A 19959-nucleotide genomic window follows, 5' to 3' on the forward strand; every position below is an offset into this window, starting at 1 on the left:
GAGAGAGAGAGAGAGAGAGAGAGAGAGAGAGAGAGAAAGAGTGAGAGTCAGTCCAAAGCAGGCTCCATGCTGTCAGCACAGAGCCCAACATGGGGCTCAAACTTACTAATGGTGAGATCATGATCTGAGCCAAAATTAAGAGTCTGACGCTTAACCGACTGAGCCACACAGGTGCCCCGAGGAGTCTGTTTTTTCTGTAGAAGGGTACACTACCTTCTCGTCGGTTCCATCTTCACAGTCTACGTCACGGTCACATAGCCACTCTGCTGACACACACTCTCCACTCCTCCGGCACCTCACCTCCCCTGACGGGCACCGCGGAGGCAAATCAACAGGACAGCCCTCTTCATCGGAGTGGTCCAGGCAGTCTTGATTGCCATCACAGCGCAGAAAATTAGATATGCACTGGCCGCTCTTGCATCGAAATTCAGGTGTGCTGCATTTTGCATGAACTGGAAAATAGAACTTTAGGTAAGAACTCAGCCAGAGGTGGAAGCAGTTTGATGGCAAAAGAAATGGTCTGAAGACTCTTCAGCCTCCTGCTGTCACCTTGGGAACTAAACCCTGGACCTCAAAGGTGGTTCAAGCAGTGTTAGGTCAGAAAAGGCCTACTAAGCTTGCCCAGAAAAATCCTGTCTTGGAGAACAAGGGCTTGAGGACAGGGATGGAGACATGTGGAAGGACACTGGGATAGGCTGGGGAGGAAGACTCTCCTGCAGGACCTTAATGTCATCCATGAAAAGAGAAAGTCTCTTACAACATCCAACATACCCTACATGTTCTGTTCATGGGCTCCATTCCTACAGACAGAAGTTGCTTGGTCCAAGAAAAAAGGTCAGATCCCAGGCAAAACCACAAATATGTATTGAAAAGTAAATGATACCTTGGGTTCTTCTTCCTAATGTTCTTCTCATAAGCACGAATACAGTCATATCATCTGGCTACCCAGTCACTTCCACATTCAAATCCATCATGGTACCTCGACCAGCTCCCTCTTCTGCCCACTTCAATTTCTCCAAAATCTCTCTTCTACCCTATTCCCACAAAATGATCAAGGTCTTTGGAACAAGTCATTGGGAAGACTAAAAAGAAAGATCGTGTATCCCACAAAAAAGAGAGGAAAGTGGTAACACCTATAGATGAGGATAGCCCATCACATGAGAAGACCTAGGATCAAAATTAAAATCTTCAAGGAGGGAGATTCTAGCTCAAGAAATGTGCTGTCAAGTAGACTGGTTTCCCACTAATGGGAATCTTGTCCCTCCAACTTGGAACCTTCCGTCCTAGTCTTGTTAACTTTGTGGTAAGTACAGTCCATCTTTGTTATTTGCAGATTATTTGCACATTCGCCTACTTGCCAAAATTTGTAACACCCTTCCTAAATCTGTGCTCCCACACTTTTTTGGTCATCTGAGGATACACATACATGGGGCACCTGGATGGTTCAGCCGGTTAGATGTCTGACTCTTGGTTTCGGCTCAGGTCATGATCTCACGGTTTCACGGGCTCAAGACCAGCATCGGGCTCTGCACTGACAGGTCAGAGCCTGTTTGGGATTTTCTCTCTCCCTCTTCTCCGCCCCTCCCCCACTCACACGGTCTCTGTTTCTCTCAAAATACGTGAATAAACTTAAAAAAAAAAAAGACGCACATATACAGCAGCAAAGCATTTGTGTTGTTAACGCACATTTCCAGTTGCGATCAAACAAGGCGACGCTCTGCCTTCTTGTTTTGGTCCTTACACTGGAAACAAATGTCCTTTCTGCAGTCTGTTTAGGGCCATACTTCCCACATTTTTGTATTTTTGGTGATTTTGCTGTTTAAACAGGCCCCCAAGTATAGTGCAGAAAGGCTGTCTAGCATTCATGAGTGCAAGAAGCCTTACAGAGAAAATATATGTATGAGATAAGCTTTGCCCAGGCATGAGTTAAAATGCTGTTGGCTCTGACTTCAGTGTTAATGAGTCAACAATATATTATCTAGTGGTCTCTAAACAGCAATACTCCTAAAACAAGGTTACACATGGATTGGTTGACAAAAATATTATCGCGATAGATTTCTCCGAAACCTCACCCTGCATTTTTTTCTATGAGCAATGATGTGATACCTGCTTATTCAGTGTTTGTGCCAACTTTGTAGAATATAACTATCACAGATAAGGAGAATCAACCGTAATGCATTTTCAAACACTCCAAGGGAGCCATATGGCACTTACTACATCCTTGTTCGTCTTTCCTGTCAGAACAGTCTGGGTTGCCATCACACAGCCAGCTCTTAGGGATACAGCGGGTCTTGTTGTCACAACGCAAAGAACAATCTTCAGTGGGCTCCCAGCAGTCCAGCTCATCGGACCCATCAGAGCACTGCTGAGCCCCGTCGCAGTGGTACTTGCCCTCAATGCACTGGTTTCTGTTCAGACACTGGAAGACTCCTAAAATGGAAAGGACCGGAGGCTCTCATCATATACTCAGCCATACTGAAGACTTAAAATTAGATTAACTCGGGGTGCCTGGGTGGCTCAGTCGGTTAAGCACCAGACTCTCAGTTTCGGCTCCTATCATGATCTCACGGTTTACGGGTTCGAGCCCGGCATCAGTCTCTGTGCTGACAGCATGGAGCCTGCTTGCGGTTCTCTCTGTCCTCTCTCTGCCCCCCACCCTTGCTCTTGTTCTTTCTCTCTCTCAAAATAAGTAAACATTTCAAAAAATAAGTAATATAAAGTTAGATGAACTCCCCCTCATCCTGGAGTTTGCATCCTATGTGTGTGAGCTTTAGAGCTTATCTAATCCATGAGCAAGCTTTAGTAAAGTACTCAGGCCAATTATATTAACAAGCTGAACTAAGTTGTTTCATAAGCGCTCATATTGGTTTCGTTACTTTAAACACTTGTTGGGACACTCCAAATCTGTTACAAGTGGTCTATTTAGGTCACTTTATGGCTCAGCCTTTCTAAAGGCAAATCCTGGAACACTTATGCAAATATGAGGAAGCAAGGAAGCACCAGTTAAATTACAGCCAGTAGAACATTTGCCTTCAATGTGATGAAACGGATACTGGTAGAATCCACATTCTGACAGACTCTGACCTTTATTGATGACAATTTATCTAAGAAAGCAAAGTGTGATTAGAATATAAACATGGTACCTCATAGCATGTGCCCGGCCGGAGTGGCGTCATATGCCTGGCACAAAGGACTAGACAGGAGACCATGACAAACCTGGTCTGTTGCAGAAGTGGGAACAGTTCCCTTCATCCGAGCCATCCTGACAGTCCCGTTTGCCATCGCAGAGGTACTCCTGAGAGACGCATTCCTCCCCGTTCTGACAGGGGACAGAGGATTGGGGGCAAAGCAGAGGGGGCGCCGGAAGAAGGGCGGGGGGGCCGTTTGTGGCTGCCCCTTCCAACTCAGGATCTAGAATAAACAGTTGCTTCAGGAAATCAGTCCCTAAGGTTTCAGCAACAGAGATGTGCTCCCATTGTCCCCCTCCTCCAAAACCACGTCACGGCAGGGTAGTGCCATTTCTCCACCTCATCGGGACAAGCAGGGAGATGGACTCAAAGCCTAGATCCTTAGATTAGATGTGCTGCGTTGGCCCATCGTCTAATGGCTTCAAATTTCGGCAAACTGTTCTCTCCTTTCAGGCCTACCAACTTTTTTTCACTGCCTGATGCCATATGCTAGGAATAAAAAATAAAGTTTCAGCCAGACTTGTTCTGTCTGGCTCCCTGCTATAGCGTCTTGTGATCTGGGACAGGGACCAGCATAATGTGGACACTCCCTTGTTGTGATGTTTCAGTTTCACTTCTAAAAGTTACCAGTTAGTACGTTCAACAACTAGCACAGCAACCTAACAGATCAGTTTGTAGGATAATCAAAGTTGGATTTTTACCAAAACGTTAACCTTTCCTTGGCACACTTTATTCCCTAAGAGATAGGTTCCTATGCCTCATGTTTCTCAGCCTTGAAAATCAGGCTAAACCAACCAATGAATCAAAAGGTAAGGCAGTTCAGACAGAAGAGGGAGAGGAGAGATCTCTATGGAGCGGGCACATCGAGGACAGAATGAGTCTGCCCTCCTTGTTTCTACCCTTCCTTTGGACTTCTGGCCACTCTCGCTGACAAAGCCCCCTGAGTTCTGTGATAGGATTTCTTCTTTTTCTGCCGCAAGATCCAGGATCAGATTTTTGGGCTCCAGGCCAAAGGCATAGGTGAAAAGAGAAAGGTAAGCCAGCCTTAAGCAGGGCAATCTGAGCTACAGGTACAGCTTCAACAGCAGGAAAGAACCGCTTCTCCTCGTACCCACAGCCCCAGAGCAGCTTTGCACACGATGCTCCGCAAGATGTTGCTGCCTGGAGGAAGGGGGTTCCTTGGTAAAACCTGTCTGGGAAAGTGGTTTAGAACAAATTAAATGGATCTCTTTATGGCCAGAGGTTTATTATGCATTTGCTCGGGGTCTTGGGTCATTTAGCAAATTTTAAGAAGCGTGTCAGCTTCTTACTCTTCCAGGATAGGGAAGTTAGGAGAAGGCCTGCTGACCTGTGGGTCGGGACAACTGCCAATATAAGATTCCTCTGAAAACACACTGACAAGAGGCAGGTAAAGTGGATTTCAGAGAATGACCCCACACAGGAAGACTCGCCTGAAACCTGCTGATTCTCTGCCAGGATGATCATTTTCCTTACGTCTGGCTCTTTTGACACGGAGAAGGGCTCTGGCATCCTCCTGTTCCACAGCAGGAGAGCTCCTCTGTGCACGGTCACCAGGTAGGGCTCGTGGGCCGCTATAATGCCGTCACTCCAGGCCTTGTTCAAAGCGTATGTTCTATTTTTTAGGAGGCTCAGACTTTGCAACCCTAAGGAAGAGTCAAGTTCTTACCAGCTGACGGAGAACATGCAACCTGTGATGGCAGGGGCAAGGGGGGTCATGGGCACCACTCAACTGAGGTTCTATGACCCCAACTGAAAATAAGTCCAAGGAAAGTGTTCAAAGCTCCAGGAAAGTGAGATCTGCCACGTGGAAGCATCAGGTGTGGTTTTACTGCCTCGCATGCGGTCTGTGAACACACTCAGGCACCAGCTGCTGGAGATGGGTTCTGGGTGAGAGGACCGTCAACAGCCGTGAGGCAGAGGCCGTATCTGGTGTCAAGTGTAGCTGAAGCATCTCTGCTCCATTTGCAATGGAAGTTGGGTTCTGTTACTTCCACTCACGGGAACAGAAACAGATTCTGGACAAAAAGCTATTAAGCATATTAGCTCTGAAGCTTACTACCTTTCAAGTCAAGAATCCAGACTTACAAATGGAACCAAGTGTGAGGTAAGTGACACGGGTCCCAGCTTTGCCTACGAGAGTCAGAATCTGAGCCTGGGTCTAGCCAGTTCTAAGAATGGCCAGAATCCTTGTGCTGAGACAAGATTCTCCCGCCACCTCCCGTCCCAAACTTCTTCCAACTGTGCTGCTTGGTGTTGCACTTACCTGACCCTTTGGTAGTCCAGAGGATGCTAGACGAGCCAAGGTCTAAGGCCATATGGGTGTCAGCCGTCCAGGTGCCCATCCAGACTTCCTGTCTGCTTTTGCCATCAAGGGTCATACTTTGCAAATGTTTCCCACTCTCTACCCAGTAGATCACCCTCTTTGGCCAGTTGAGAAGAAGATGCAGTATAATGCTGCCTGTCCTGTAAAGGGTATGTGTGTCTGGGCCAGTAATGTTGGTCTTCTGAATAGCACTTCTGTCACAGGGCAGCCAGTACAAGTCCCCAGTGGATACGTCCACATTTGCTGAGCAGACTGTAAGGAGGAGAAGGAACTTCCATTAGAAAGGACACTCATATACACTCATGCATGGTCTTAAGTTTTGAGTTAAGGATGGACTCAACTAGAAACAATTAGGATGCAAAGACTGGTTCCTAACAAGCCTACATGGCTCATTCATCTGAGTCCCATCATACCTATCCTGGATCCAGCACCTTGTCTGTAGCACCAGCTCATGTGACCCTTACAACCAGCTGCTAAGGGAGAGATTCACCACCTTTCAGGAGTTAGAGATCTATGTGGCAACGCTGACACTTGAATGCAGGTCTGCAACTTTGGATTCACATCCCTCTTCATCGGTTAAGTATGAAAATCAATCGATTACATGTCAAGTGCCTAGGACTGAGATTGCTGCGGGAAAGCAGAGACTGAGTAAAGGGAAACCACAACGGTGGTATCAAAGGTCATTCGTGGGATGGACACATAGGGAGGTGACCCACAGCCAGAAGACAGAGACATGATAGGCACCAAGTATATGAAAGCCACAAAGCGTTAGCTTCTAAGCGTGACAGCTGGGCACGACCCTACGAAGCACTCCCTGCTCCCATTCCGCTCACCATAGCTGGACAATTGGGTCTAAGCTACATAGTTCCTACTACTGGGCTGCAGTATAGCATAAAAGTTAGGAGCAGTTTCAGGCTAGCGAGTCAGATCGCCTTGTTTGAAACACGTTCCAAAATAAGGTGCCCGTTAATTTTTGTGCCTCAGTTTCCACAAATGCATGGTAGGGACACTGCTTCTCTCAGTGTTGAGGATTAGAGTTAGTATGCATAAAGCTTAGGACAGTGTCCAGTATTTTATTATTTTTTTAAGGTATTTATTTTTGGGAGAGAGCAAGCAGGTGAGGGGCAGAGAGAGGAAGACAGAGGATCGGAAGCGGGCTCTGCACTGACAGGCTGACAGCAGCAAGACAAATGTGGGGCTCGAACCCAAGAACAGTGAGATCATGACCTGAGTTGAAGTCAGACACTCAACCAACCGGACCACGCAGGTGCCCCACTGTGTCGGGTATTTTCTAGCGCTGTGCCAGAGCTAGTTTGCACGAGCCTGTAACGGCCAGTTGTTAAATTCAGGGATGCTGCAAATTTGCTGTCCAGTACGGTCATTATTGAAACTAAATTACGTAAGCCTACTTGTATTTGAAACAAAACTAAAACACTCATCACTTACTTTCCCGCGTTTTGTTACTGCACACCGGCGTTAAGGGACATCACATTGGTAGCTTGAAATCTGGCACCGTGGGAGTATTTTCAAGCAGAGAAATTGGCAAACGCTGCACATCAGGGCTTTGTGTTAGGTTTTGTTTTCTAGTCCAGGGACTGACAAACAACGGCCCTTGGGCGGATTCCAGCCTGCAATCTGTTTTCATAAAATTTGGTGGAGCACACCATGGTCATTCTACAGTACATGTTTTCGGCTGGTTGGGCATTCTACCGTTGTATCTTTTCAGATACAACTGGCCTTTCAGAGGAAGAGGTTGAAAACCCCTGGTCTGGGCTGAAGTAGCAGAGAAAGATGCTAATATTGCAAATTAAACTTACATGTGTCACATCTACAGCCATTACCTTTTAAATACCACAAAAATTGGGAAGATATTTTTCTAGTCCTTGAAAACTATTATCCAATTCCACACATAAGTCCTTTGTGTCAATAAACTAATTCCAATTAGTCTCCATTGCTACACTTTTCACTTGTTTACAGAAACACATAGCAAACAACACTTCAGTAGGACTATATTCACTCAACGATGGCATCGACATCTTTGCCAAATCAGATAGCAATCAAGCATTTATTCACAGTTGGATTGTGTTAAATCCTGATTGAATTGCAACTATAAACTGCTTTTTTTATTTCTGAGTTCTTGAATCTGTAGCCAATCTGAAAATCGTGTGGCTATATGAAATTTACAGTAAAGAATGTCATCTATTTTATTATTTGTAAATAATGTCACATCCTTTATGCCAGCTTTATTAGAAACGTATATAATGTATATATGAACATATCCCCCAACCTCCAGAAAGCTGGTTCTTAATATAATATCCGGTGGTATGCTGGGATATATTTAAGAACTCAATTGTTAGGACTCCTGGGTGGCTCAGTCAGTTAAGCGTCCAACTTTGGCTCTGGTCATGATCTCAAGGTTCGTGAGTTCAAGCCCCACGTCAGACTCTGTGCTGACAGTTCAGAGCCTGGAACCTGCTTCAGATGCTGTGTCTCTCTCTCTCTCTCCCCCTCCCTGCTCACCCACTGTCTCTCAAAAATGAACAAACGTTAAAAAAATTTTTTTTAAAAAGAACTCAAATGTTAACTACCAGGAAGGTTGAGAAACAGACAAGGCATGGAACTGAGGCATGGTACCAGAATGGTGAAGCCAGTACCCACAGGCTTAACATGTGTTAGTTTTTCCCACTTCCTGGGTGTTAGGGTGGGAGCATATCTTAATATCCCTCACATTTTCTTTTCTTAAGTTTATTTATTTATATTTAGAGGGGGGACGGAGAGGGGGCAGAGAGAGAGAGAGAGAGAGAGAGAGAGAGAATATCCCAAGGAGGCTCTGTGCTGTCAGCACAGAGTCTGACTCAGGGCTCCCAGTCACAAACTGTGAGATCATGACCTGAGCCAAAATCAAGATTTGGACACTGAACTGACTAAGCTACCCAGGCACCCTTATTCCTCTTGTTTTCATGAGGAGAAACTGGCGTAGAATTGTCCCCATGTTCCTTAAGTCTCACTCCAGGGAAGAAGGGACTTAAGGTTGGCCAGTTAGCAAGAACAGACTGGCCACACCCGGTTCAGCTTCGCTCTTCTCTGTCGGGCTCTGACGTCTGCACAGAAGATGCGCTCTCTCTGGCATGAGATTCAAGTGGTGCCGTGCAGATTCAAGGTTGAGTGTCCAGTTGCCAGGACCACGGAATGTTCTTTGAGCGATTCTACATAGGTTCTTAAAGACACACACTCTTTCCTAAAAGAGGATATTGAAGCCCTCCCATTTTTTTATTAGCAATCTCAACTGTATTTACCAGCTTCGCTTCTCAGTAGGACAGGATTAACACATTCAAGAGAAAATACTGATGTTAGCATACTTTGATGTGAGGATAAGCTGGAAGCTGGGTCGTGAGGAGTCCTGGAGATCTGTAAACAGGCCTTGAGATGTAGTAACCAGCCCTTTCCCTGCTGTGAATGGCCTGCCTGGCTTTGTCAAGCTTTCAGCCATCATACACGAAAAACACACCCCTGTTCTCCAGATACATGTGGGGTTTCCCTATGCCAGGCAATTCTGCAACACGAGAACGTCCTACAATTCAGGGGCGCTTGGGGGTATCTCAGTCGGTTGAGTGTCTGACTCTCCGTTTCGGCTCAGGTCATGATCTCACAGTTTTGTGGATTCGGGTCCCACGTCGGGCTCTGCGCTGACAGTGTTGAGGAGCCTGCTTGAGATTCTCTTTCTCTCCCTCTTTCTCTGCCTCTCCCCCACCCACATTCTCTCAAAATATAAATAAACTTAAATTGTAGGACATTCTTAAAAAATGTTTTTAATTCAATTCTGACACCATCTACCTGCAGTTGGCATCAGACCCTGCAGGGTAAGGGTTCCGTCCCTATACTGCCCCCACTTCTGATGCCAACCATAAGTACGGGTTGTCCCCGGACTCTGAGCCAATGGCCCTAAATCGGGGTTCCCACAACCCCCTCGAATTTGATCATTTGCCAAATGGCTCACAGAACTAAGGGAAACACACTTACTGGTTTAGCGCATACAGGATACAAATGAACAGCCAGGTGAAGAGATTCACAGGGCCACATCCAAAGGGCCCACAAGCAGGAGCTTCTGTTCCCATGGACCTGAGGTTTGCCTCCCTTCCGGCACACAGGTGGAGGGTTCATCACATAGACCTGACTGAGCACCGATTCCATTTCCAGCCCCCCCTCCCCTCTCCGGAGAATGGGGAGTAGGGCTGAGAGGTCTAAGCTTCTGGTCATGGCTTGGTCTTTCTGGTTAACAGCCTCCCAGGGTCAGTGATAAGGGTTTTAAAGTTTTTCTGGCCCTAAGTCATGGAAATGGACCTTAAATTCAATTTTGCATTCTTGGCTCATTCAAGCCAAAGCTATTCCTCTCGCCCAGGAAACCCCAAAGGACCTAGGAGCTCTGTGTCAGAGCTATCACTCAGGAAGTTACAAAGCTCTGTGCCAGTAACCAGGGTCAGATATGTGTATTTTTTTCCTATTATTTCAGAGCCACCTACCCCAAGGACTCAGTATTCCACAAGAGAACCCAGCTCAAGTGAAACTGCCAGTCTCCTAAAATTCCTTGATATAATCATTGTAACACTGAAACCTATTAGCTAAGATTAGCCAGTGGAGCAAAGGTGGCATTTTTAATTAAATGGGAAGAAATTTAAGGCCACAAGTTTCCTCAGACAGCCATCAGCTGTATTGCAAGATCACTGCCCGCTTCACTTTTTCCTGAAAGTTCTCCAGGGCAGGTACCGGAAGTTGCAAGGCACCAGGCACTGTGCTTGCCCTCAGGACTCAGCAGAGTCCACTGCTCTGAAGGACATCCCGGGAGCACGTCTTTCAGGACAGCACTGCTTGTAGTAAAGCTTATTGTTGGTACTTACAGTACGCAGGGAACATCCGGAAATCAAATTACTCACCCTAGAGCTCTAGCCTCAGTTCCTTTTTATAAAGTAGATGTTTGCCGTTAGGCAGAGCACAGGGCACTAAGCTTGGGGTATAGCACCCAGGAGTGGGAGAGAAGAGAAAGTATATATTACCATGGCAAGAAAATATCTTGCTAGTTCTCTCAGAAATCTGCATTGCAAATCACTTCTAAATCAGTGCAAGAAAAAAATCTGCATTGCAAAACTGAAGGATTTGAGGTCTATTTCTGTCCTGCCCAAACTTAAGGCCAGGAAAATAGAATCTCAAAAAACTTACCACTGACCCCAGGATTTGCCAAATCATGGTAGCCTTTTAACAGTCTGCACAGCTCGCCTAAGCATTAGGGTAACTCTGATACTTCATATGTAAGTTAGTTTAAAACCATTCTTTTGGAGGTGCCTGGGTGGCTCAGTTGGTTGAGCGTTGACTTGCTCAGGTCATGATCTCACGGTTCGTGGGTTCGAGCCCCGCATCGGGCTCTGTGCTGGCAGCTCAGAGACTGGAGGCTGCTTCAGATTCTGTGTCTCCCTCTCTCTCTCTCTCTCTCTCTCTCTGCCCCTCCCCTGCTCTCGCTCTGTCTCTCAAAAACAAACACAAAAAATAAAAATAAAAAAATTATTTGGCATTAAGACAGATTCAGATCAGGAATAGGTACCTTTTTTTTTTTTTGGCTCTACTTAATTTTAGAGCCAGAAAATAAAGGGAAAAAGCCAAAATAGCCACCCAACTTACCTGTACGCTCTGTCCAAATCTCTCGCTTTTCTCCCGAATAGCCAGTTGAGAAGAACAGACGTCCCTGGGCATTTGTCCAGTAGATGAGGTTTCTTTTCCAGTCAATATCCAGTAAATAGATGTTCCTAGGATGCTCTTGAACCAGGGTTCGCTCTATAGCAGTTCCCATAAAACCAACTTTCAACAAGTAGAGACGTTTGCCAGAAGAAAACACCACCTTTAACTCTACCAAGGGAAAAAGGAGATTTACTGTTTGGCCATTTGCTAGGTAAGCCCAAATGCTCCCTTCTTGAGCAATCCCTCCAGCTGAGGTACACCTAGAAAGGGGTCTTATCAAATTCGCTTCTGAGGCACACATACAACCCAAATGCCCTAGCTTCCTTAGAGAAGGGAGCCATTTGGGCAAATGAAGTGCTGATCAGCTTTCCCAAGGCACAAACCCTTTGGATTTTCTGCTGAAAGGTCCACACAGAAGCAGGAGGATTAGGGCTGGGGTGGTGCCCCATTTCATTCAGTAATGTCCTCGAATCCTTGCTTGTGGCACTCAAGTCTCAGTAGAAAGAATTTTAAATTCAATTGCCCACTTAAAGAAAAGTTAGTTGGGAACTTAACTGGATATATAATGTTCAAGGTACGATTTAAGCTCAAGTCCTGAGTCTGGCACAATAGTGTATTATATACACCACGAGTGCATTCAGTGGCTACCCCTGAGAATTGTGTTCTTTAAAGGTAGTTGGAACGTGAACATACTCATAGCATTTTTATTTTTTTTATTAGTTTTCTTTATTTTTGAGAGGCAGAGAGAGAGAGAGAGATCGCGAGTGGGGGAAGGGCAGGGAGAGAGGGAGACACAGAATCAGAAGCAGGCTCCAGGCTCTGAGCTGTCAGCACAGAGCCCGATGCAGGGCCTGAACTCACGGACCATGAGATCATAACCTGGAGCTGAAGTCGGATGCTCAACCGATTGAGCCACCCAGGCACCCAGACCATGTGTTTTTAAAGCCTCAATGTTCTTTAGGAAAAAGTAACTTGGATAGAGGGGTTCAATGGAGCGTGTAGCCTTAATATTTCAAAGACAAAAACCAGCAGGAAGACTTTACATTAACAATATTGACATAGACTCTCTGCTCACAAACAGAAGCCAGAACACATAATAGTTATAAGACTATGGAGGATTACTTTTCTTATACAACTTAAATTTTCTGGTAAAACTGAGTGGTGTAAGCTATGTTTTTCTAGTTTAAAATCAATCAAACCCAAATACCCACGGATGGATGAATGGATAAACCAAATGTAGTACAGATAAAATGGATTGTTATCCAGCCTTAAAAAGAAATTCTGGGGGCATCTGGGTGGCTAAGCGTCTGACTTCGGTTCGGATCATGATCTCGTGGCTCGTGAGTTCGAGCCCTGCATCAGGCTTTGTGCTAACAGCTCCGAGCCTGGAGCCCGCTTGGGATTTTGTGTCTCCCTCTCTCACGTGCTCTCTCTCTCTATCTCTCTCTCTGCCCCTACCCTGCTCACGCTTTCTCCTTCAAAAATAAACAAACACTAAAATTTTTTTTTTTTAATTCTAACACCTATTACAACATGTATGAACCTCAAAGGTATCATGCTAAGTGAAATAAGCCAGCAACGAAAGGGAAAATACTGTATGATTCCACTTAATGAGGTTCCTCAAGTAGTCAAATTCATATGGACCGAAGGTAGAATGGTCGTCCAGGGGCAGGCAGAGGAGGAGAGGAAGGGGGAGTTGTTGTTAAATGGGTACAAAATTTCAGTGTAGGAAGATGAAGACATTCTGGAAATGGATGGTGGTGATGGCTGCACAAAAATATGAACGTGCCTAATGCTACTGAACTGTACACTTAGAAGTGGTTAAAATAGGAAGTTCTAGGTTATGGACTTTTAACACAACTGAAAAAACTAATCAAGATCTTTGAGAGCGAAACTTAACCAAAGTAAGGTTGTCAGTGCAAAAGTGATTGATCCCAAAATGGAAGCCACGTTATTTCCAGGCCTACCATGGAATGTGACTCCCAGAGCCAAACCCATTTCACCCAGCAGACTTACCACTACATGTACCAGAAGGTAAAAGAAACATTCCCTCTGGACAAACACACTTATAGCCCTTGGGATGGATGGGGGACAGGAGACATAAGTGGCTACAAGAGCCTGGAGCACATTCTGGGTATCTGCCTGTTGTAAAAGAGAAATAGGTTAGATACAATTTCAGAATTCTCCATATACTAGTTCAAAACTGAAGACTCAAGGTAATTAAATTAGTTTTGCCTTAAGAGGAATCCCAGTATCCTCGTTTCCTTCTAGGTTAGGCACGCTGACCTTTAAACTCCCACGATCCCCTTTCAGATACTGGCAATTACTTATCCATGTTGAGCTCAAGCCAATAAAGCTTCAACCACCAGCATCTTCTCCCCCCAGAGTTAAGGCAAAATGCTGTCTAGTTCGCTTATAGGAAGACTCCTTTAGAAGTAAATAGTAGTCTAAGTTCTCTACTTTGCTTAGTCTCTCAGACACAGTAACAGCCATTATCTGAGTTGAATCTGACATATAATTGCTGATTGACAAAAGTTTTTAACTCCTACTCTTCTATAAATGGGATACTGGGCTTTCTTCAACTTTCTATCAAGAGCATAAAACTTTAAGGTCAACGACAATTAACGTATCTGTGAGTAAGCTATTGTAGCCCTTATGTGAATAGCTTATTACCCCATTTCATGTATTTCAGACTTCAAGAATCTGGTTACTACATTGGACTTGGACAAAGCACAAGGTACATGCTTGGAAGGAGTTTCCCAGAAAAGGATTTTGTTCATTTTCTCTTATTTAGAAGTCCTATAGAATTCTGGAATAATACCCAGAACATTTTCCCTGCCTAAAAAAGTAGCAAGTTCCAAGAGCAGACCAAGGTAGTAATTTAGGCCATTTCTGTTTAGTGTACATTCTGATGCATTAGCATTTCAAAAGCAAGTCCTTGACATACCCTTGGGCTGCTGGGATTTGTGCAGGACAGAGAAAGCAGATATGGAAGCATTCAGCAGCACCACTCTCTCCTTTGGGGTGTGGGGTGAAGTGCGAAACAGCCGTATTTTATTTGCCCAGAAGAAAGAGTTCTCAAATACAGCTAGTCCTATTGGATTGTCACCTTCCAAGAAGATCTCAGGAAAAGTGTGCCTCCCACTGCCATCCACGTTTACCGTCTCTATGGACTAAAGGGTTAGAGTCATGAGAGCAGCGTACCGTTAGCAAGAGATGCTGAGGTCAGTGCTGCACCTCTTTCATGCACACTGATTAACATCTTCATGAGCTATCAACTTGACAGAGATGAAATCATTTTAGGATTACACGGAAGGTAATGCCAAACCCAGTGGTGCAACTGCATCTTGCACAAACCGGGTCACAGATAAGTTACAGTAGTTACTTGTACAACACATTGTCTGCATCCAAACGTTGTGCCAAGTTCTTTCCCTACATTTTCCGATTGTCTTTTGAAGAAAAACATTTTAGCTGTTTTCAGAGAGGGCAACTGGAGCCCAAAGAGGTGCCATAAATTGCCAAAATCACAGCTGATGTGATAGGCTTAAAAATATGATTCCCCAGGGCACCTGGTACAGCATGAAACTCTTGATCTCAGGATTGGGCCACACACTGGGTGTTGAGATTACTTTAAAAAAAAAATTTGACGTCTTTAAAAAAAAATGACTCCTAAGCCTATGCTTTTGGCCACCGTGTCATATTGGTCTGTCAGTTTGATGCTTCCAAAAATGAGATTACACAAACTGTAATATTAAGACCTCGAAATAGGAATATAAGTAAGTACTAAGTACTTAACTATGTTATTTCAAGGAGGTGGTCTGCCATCTTAAAAGGTTTTACATCCTAGGCATGACACAGAATATGCCCTATACTACCAGTGCCAAGTTTGACTGTAGTATTTAAGAAAGTCACAATAGGGGCACCTGGGTGGCTCAGTTGGTTAAGTGACTCTTGATTTCAGCTCAGATCGTGATCTCATGGTCATGGGACCAAGCCCTGCATCAGACACCACACTGAGCATGGAGCCTGCTTGGGATTCTCTCCCCCACTCTCTCTGCCCCTCCCCATTCCCTCTCTCTCTTTTCAATAAACCTAAGAAAAAAAAAAAAAAAAAGGAAGTCACGCCAAGTCTCCCAACCTACGTTGATATCATCAGACTCTACCTAAAGATACTGTGCAATCCTAGCTTGCTTCTCTCCGTTTTCACAGCCAGAAATATTTCACAGTGTTGATGCAAGACCAAAGAGAACTTCGCAGTTACCCACAGTCATACCAAGACCCAGGTTTAACGGTTTATCTTCTCTCCTGGACCTATTTCCAGTACCTCTTTATAGTCACTGATCCAGTAGAGCCTGCCGGTCACGTGGTCGAGTGTCAGTCCTACAGGCTCCTCCATGTTTACAGCTGCGAGCACCTTCCTATCCGAGCCATCCATCCCTGCAGTCTCAATAGTTCTCATGCCTTTCTCACCACGATTTACCCAATACAAGGACCTGAGAAAAGTAGAAGGGGCAAGGTGTTAACAGTCCCCTCCACTGAACAGCCAGGTCCCCTTAGCTCTCTTGTACAGGTCCCAGATCACCACATTGCTAAGAATGCAGGAGATTTCTGCCCTCAGACTCAATAGACTGAAAAGTTGGGCCTCATAACATTCGATTTAGGCTTTAAACTCAAGATTTTTTTTTTTTTTGAGCAAATAGGTTGAAAAAGTTGAAGTGTTCTCTTATCAACTTAAACTTCTAAGATAACCAATGATTTGGGATATAGTCTCAAAGAAACACTACTTACTTCTTTGTGGGAAACACAATGAGCTGCTCTGGCACCAGATCCTTTTCCAAGATTTTGACGTAGCCTCTGCCATCACTTAAACCAGCACAGATAACTCTTGCGAAGCTGCTCGCCCAATACAACTGTCCCGTGAACCAGTCCAAAGAGACACTGTTCACCGTTTTAAGTTCTGGAGATACAGGAGACAGTGTTCTGTTCCCACAGATTTGGACCGAACTTGTGTACATGTTCTGATTTCAAGCTACACAATAGGCAAATAGGACACAGAGAAGGAGGGCCAGAGATGTGCTATGTCCAATATGCAGTGTGCAGCAGGGAAAGAGAAAGATCTTAGCAGAAACATAACCAAAAAATCGAAGAGAATGCAACCTCAGTTTGGGGCACTGTCTACTACAGAAGTCTCAGGTGCATTGTTAGGAACTGTACCTCTTAACCACTCGCAGAGGATTTCTGGGCATCCAGGACAATGCTAAGCACTTCCGCACATGTACCAACTCTGGTTTAACCCCCACACTTACCCAGTGAAGCAAGTGCTATTCCCTTCATCTTACAGACGGTGGTTCAAAGGAGTTAGCAACTTGCTCAAAGTCACATACCTAGTAATAGAGTGGAGACAAACCTTGGCCTGAGCCCACATCCCCAAACTTTCTGGACTACTTAATAGTGACTTCATTCTCCAGGTAGACTCTACCAAAGCTCCCAAGGAGCCAAATTAGATAGTCTTATCTCAAATTGGGACTGTACAAACTCTCATGATTCCCAAGGAAGTCACAGAAGATGTCCAGATGAGTAACACAGGCTGCTTATGCTCTGTTGATGTGGCTTTAAGAAGCAATAGGGTTCTTCACGTCAAGAAATATACCTGGATAGAGAAGAACTGAGTTTGGCTTCCCAAGGACAAACACATTTAAGATTCCATCCACCCAAAAGTACATGCTTCTCTCAAGATCATATGCAACGGAAGTAGGCCTCGATTTTATAGGTATAAGAGGTTCGTAGATGCCTGTTCTTTGATCCAGGACACCAAGTTCTCGATCTGCTGCTATAAGAATTTTAACAGCATCATCTGTAATAGAATTGGAAAAGGAGTAGTGACACATTCCTTTGAAACTTTCTTTCATGCCATTTCTTTAACCAAAGAAGCTGTCCCTGCTGAAATGCACTTACCCTGAAGTCTGGACTCAGGAGTGTCCAGAGGAGATCTAGGGGACCACCTTAAGTCTTAATTCCTCCTCTAAACTCCAACACATTCAAACTAATCTTTGGAATCTCTTGGCCCATTTGATTTCAGATTCAGCCCTTCCCCCAACCCTAAAAGGACGTCCTCTCTATGCCTCATACACAGAAGCCAAATAAATGAACTGTCTCATCCTTAAAGAAACACAGGCCCAGTTAAGATTTTATCAGTGGGGTCTCTGGAGCCCCTAGGTGTATAGCCTAGAGAATACGTCATTTTAAAGACACTTAATAGCAACTGAAACTCAAATTGGCCAAGGAATGTTGTCATAGCAGCTTCTTTATGGAAAGAATAAAGTCTTCTCTAATACTAGACCCTAAAGGGAATCACCCATAGTATTTCTATCTATAATTACTGCTAAGGGCACAGCAAGAGCTAGGCTTTACTTAGGGTCTCAGAGCTCACCTGTAACTCGGCAACTGGTACCATTGTAGAGCTGGTGACCTTGAATACATTCACAGAAGTAAGAGCCTGGTGTGTTGTGACACAGCTGGCCACAAGGACTGTAGGCCTTGGAGCACTCATCTAGATCTAATGAGAGACAGTCGTAAGTCAGAGATGACCAAGGAGCAATCCCTTGAGTATTTTTGTTCCTTTGAGCTACTTTTCAGACGCTCACTGGACATGTATTATGTGGAAACCACTACACTGGGTGCTGGGACAGACAGTCCCTGCCTCTGTTGAACTGCCATCCACATAAGTGCAATTCAGCAGAAACATCAATATAGAGACCCCAGAAGATGGATCTAGGTTGCCCTAACAACATTCTTGGGGGTGTTGCTGATTCAGAATGAATGGTAAGATGTGGAAAAACAAAGACTTGTGCACTGCTGGTGGGAAAAATCAAATGGGCCACCCCTGTGGAAAATAGTTGGATGGTTCCTCAAGTTAAACAGACTTGACCACATGATACAACGATTCCACTTCTGACATATACCCAAGAGTATTGAAAACAGGGATTCAGACATCTGCACACCAATGTCCGTAGCATTGTCCACAATCGCCAAAAGGTAGAAACCGTGGAAGTGTCCATCAACAAATGGATAAACAAAATGAGACATATACACACAATGAAATATTATTTGAACTTAAGATTTTGGGGGGCCTGAGTGGCTCAGTTAAGTGCCCGACTCTTGGTTTTAGCTCATGTCATGATCTCACCATTTGTGAGATCAGGCCCCACATCGGGCTCTGCATGGACAGCACAGAGCCTGCTTGGGATTCTCTCTCTCACCTACTCTCTCTCTCGCTCTCTACCCCTCCCCCACTCATGTTCGCTCTCAAAATAAACTTAAAAAAAAAGAGAGAGATTCTGACACATGCTAGGACATGGATGAACCTTAACAACATGCTAAGTGAAATAAGCCAGACACACAAGGACATTTACCACATGATTGTATTTAGATGCAGGACTAGAACAGGCCAATTCATAGAGACAGGAAGTCGATAGAGGTTTCCAGGGATTGGGGACAGAGTTATTATGTCACAGGTATGGAGAGTTGCTGTTGGGAGGATGACAAAGTTCTGGAGATGGACAGTGGTGATGTTTGCACATGCTGAGGCCACTGGAGTATACACTTAATGATTAAGATGGTGTATTTTATATCATATCCATCATCCTGCAATAAAAACTTTGAAGATGAGCCAAATGAACGCTGACCTGCACAGCTCTGAGCGTCCGGCTGTAATTGCCACCCGGCTCCACACGAACACTGGACTCCCCAGTATGTGTCCCTGCACTGCCCCTCACAGCCCCCGTTGGCCAGAGAGCAGTTTTTACCTGGTAGAGACAGGGCAGCGGTCAGGACGGCTTAACACGGTGCAGATCAAACATTTCATAAACCGTTGTGTTACAAACCCCCACACTGTGTAAGGGCCATATGACTGTTTTGACCCTGCTCCCTGACCTAGGAATGTGGAGGCTTTGGGAAAAGACCAGAAGACAGGGAAAGTTAGGAAACTTGGAGCAGGGGAAAGGAATTTTTAGGTGGACAGTCCGGACAATTTCAAATGTTGGCATATTTTTCCGCCCACAGAGGGGCCAGCAACCTCTTCCTTAATTTCTCCAGAAATGTGGGTGGTCAGGACCCTTGCCTCAGGAAGCTTTATAGCAATTTATTAATTTCAGTGAATTATCTACACAGGACCAGAAGCCTGTGCTTTGTCCCACTGTTTATGCTTTTACGATCTTACTTGTTCCTTTAGTAGAAAGCTGCTTTCACAGCCTTTAGCAGCACTAAAGAGGTTTCATTATACACATCTAATACCAGATTTGAGGAGGAAATAAGACAGATGACAAAGTGCCTGGGGTCAGGTGCCCCCTCTCCCTCCACAACAACTTGAATCAACAGTGATTTTTATAGTGAGAACTGCAAGGTATTAAAGTGTGAGAGGCGCCTGAGTAGCTCAGTCGGTTAAGCATCTGACTTCAGGTCACGATCTCACAGTTCATGAGTCTGAGCCCCACATCAGGTTCTCTGCTGTCCGTGTAGAACCCGTTTTGATCCTCTGTCCCCCTCTCCTTGCCCCTGCCCCGCTCTTGCTCTTTCAAAAACAAGTAGACATTCAAAAAAAAAAAAAAAGTTTGAGTTGCTTCCCTCAGTTCTTTCCATCCTCACCAGGAAACAGTCTTCCTAAGTCTTTCTTCAGTTAAATCCTTAGAGAATTCACCATAT

The 19959-nt window shown here is 44.9% G+C and overlaps 1 protein-coding gene across 1 annotated transcript in view; it reads right to left on the reverse strand.

The window, feature by feature from the left end:
• LOC121039770 (low-density lipoprotein receptor-related protein 2-like) overlaps positions 1-19959 on the reverse strand; it is a 44304-nt gene that overhangs the window by 17256 nt on the left and 7089 nt on the right. Inside the window, exons 6-18 of the mRNA XM_040490137.1 lie at positions 18945-19064; positions 17690-17815; positions 16910-17113; positions 16048-16216; positions 15584-15752; positions 14207-14432; positions 13276-13401; positions 11203-11427; positions 5473-5784; positions 4640-4852; positions 3217-3411; positions 2215-2430; positions 214-452 (exon numbers count right to left, since the gene is read on the reverse strand). Coding sequence (XP_040346071.1) covers positions 214-452; positions 2215-2430; positions 3217-3411; positions 4640-4852; positions 5473-5784; positions 11203-11427; positions 13276-13401; positions 14207-14432; positions 15584-15752; positions 16048-16216; positions 16910-17113; positions 17690-17815; positions 18945-19064 — 2540 coding nt within the window. The remainder of the gene's footprint in view (positions 1-213; positions 453-2214; positions 2431-3216; positions 3412-4639; positions 4853-5472; positions 5785-11202; positions 11428-13275; positions 13402-14206; positions 14433-15583; positions 15753-16047; positions 16217-16909; positions 17114-17689; positions 17816-18944; positions 19065-19959) is intronic.

Source organism: Herpailurus yagouaroundi, unplaced genomic scaffold (genome assembly GCF_014898765.1).
Source record: "Herpailurus yagouaroundi ecotype Mexico unplaced genomic scaffold, PumYag 181, whole genome shotgun sequence".
Classification (NCBI taxonomy): domain Eukaryota; kingdom Metazoa; phylum Chordata; class Mammalia; order Carnivora; family Felidae; genus Herpailurus; species Herpailurus yagouaroundi.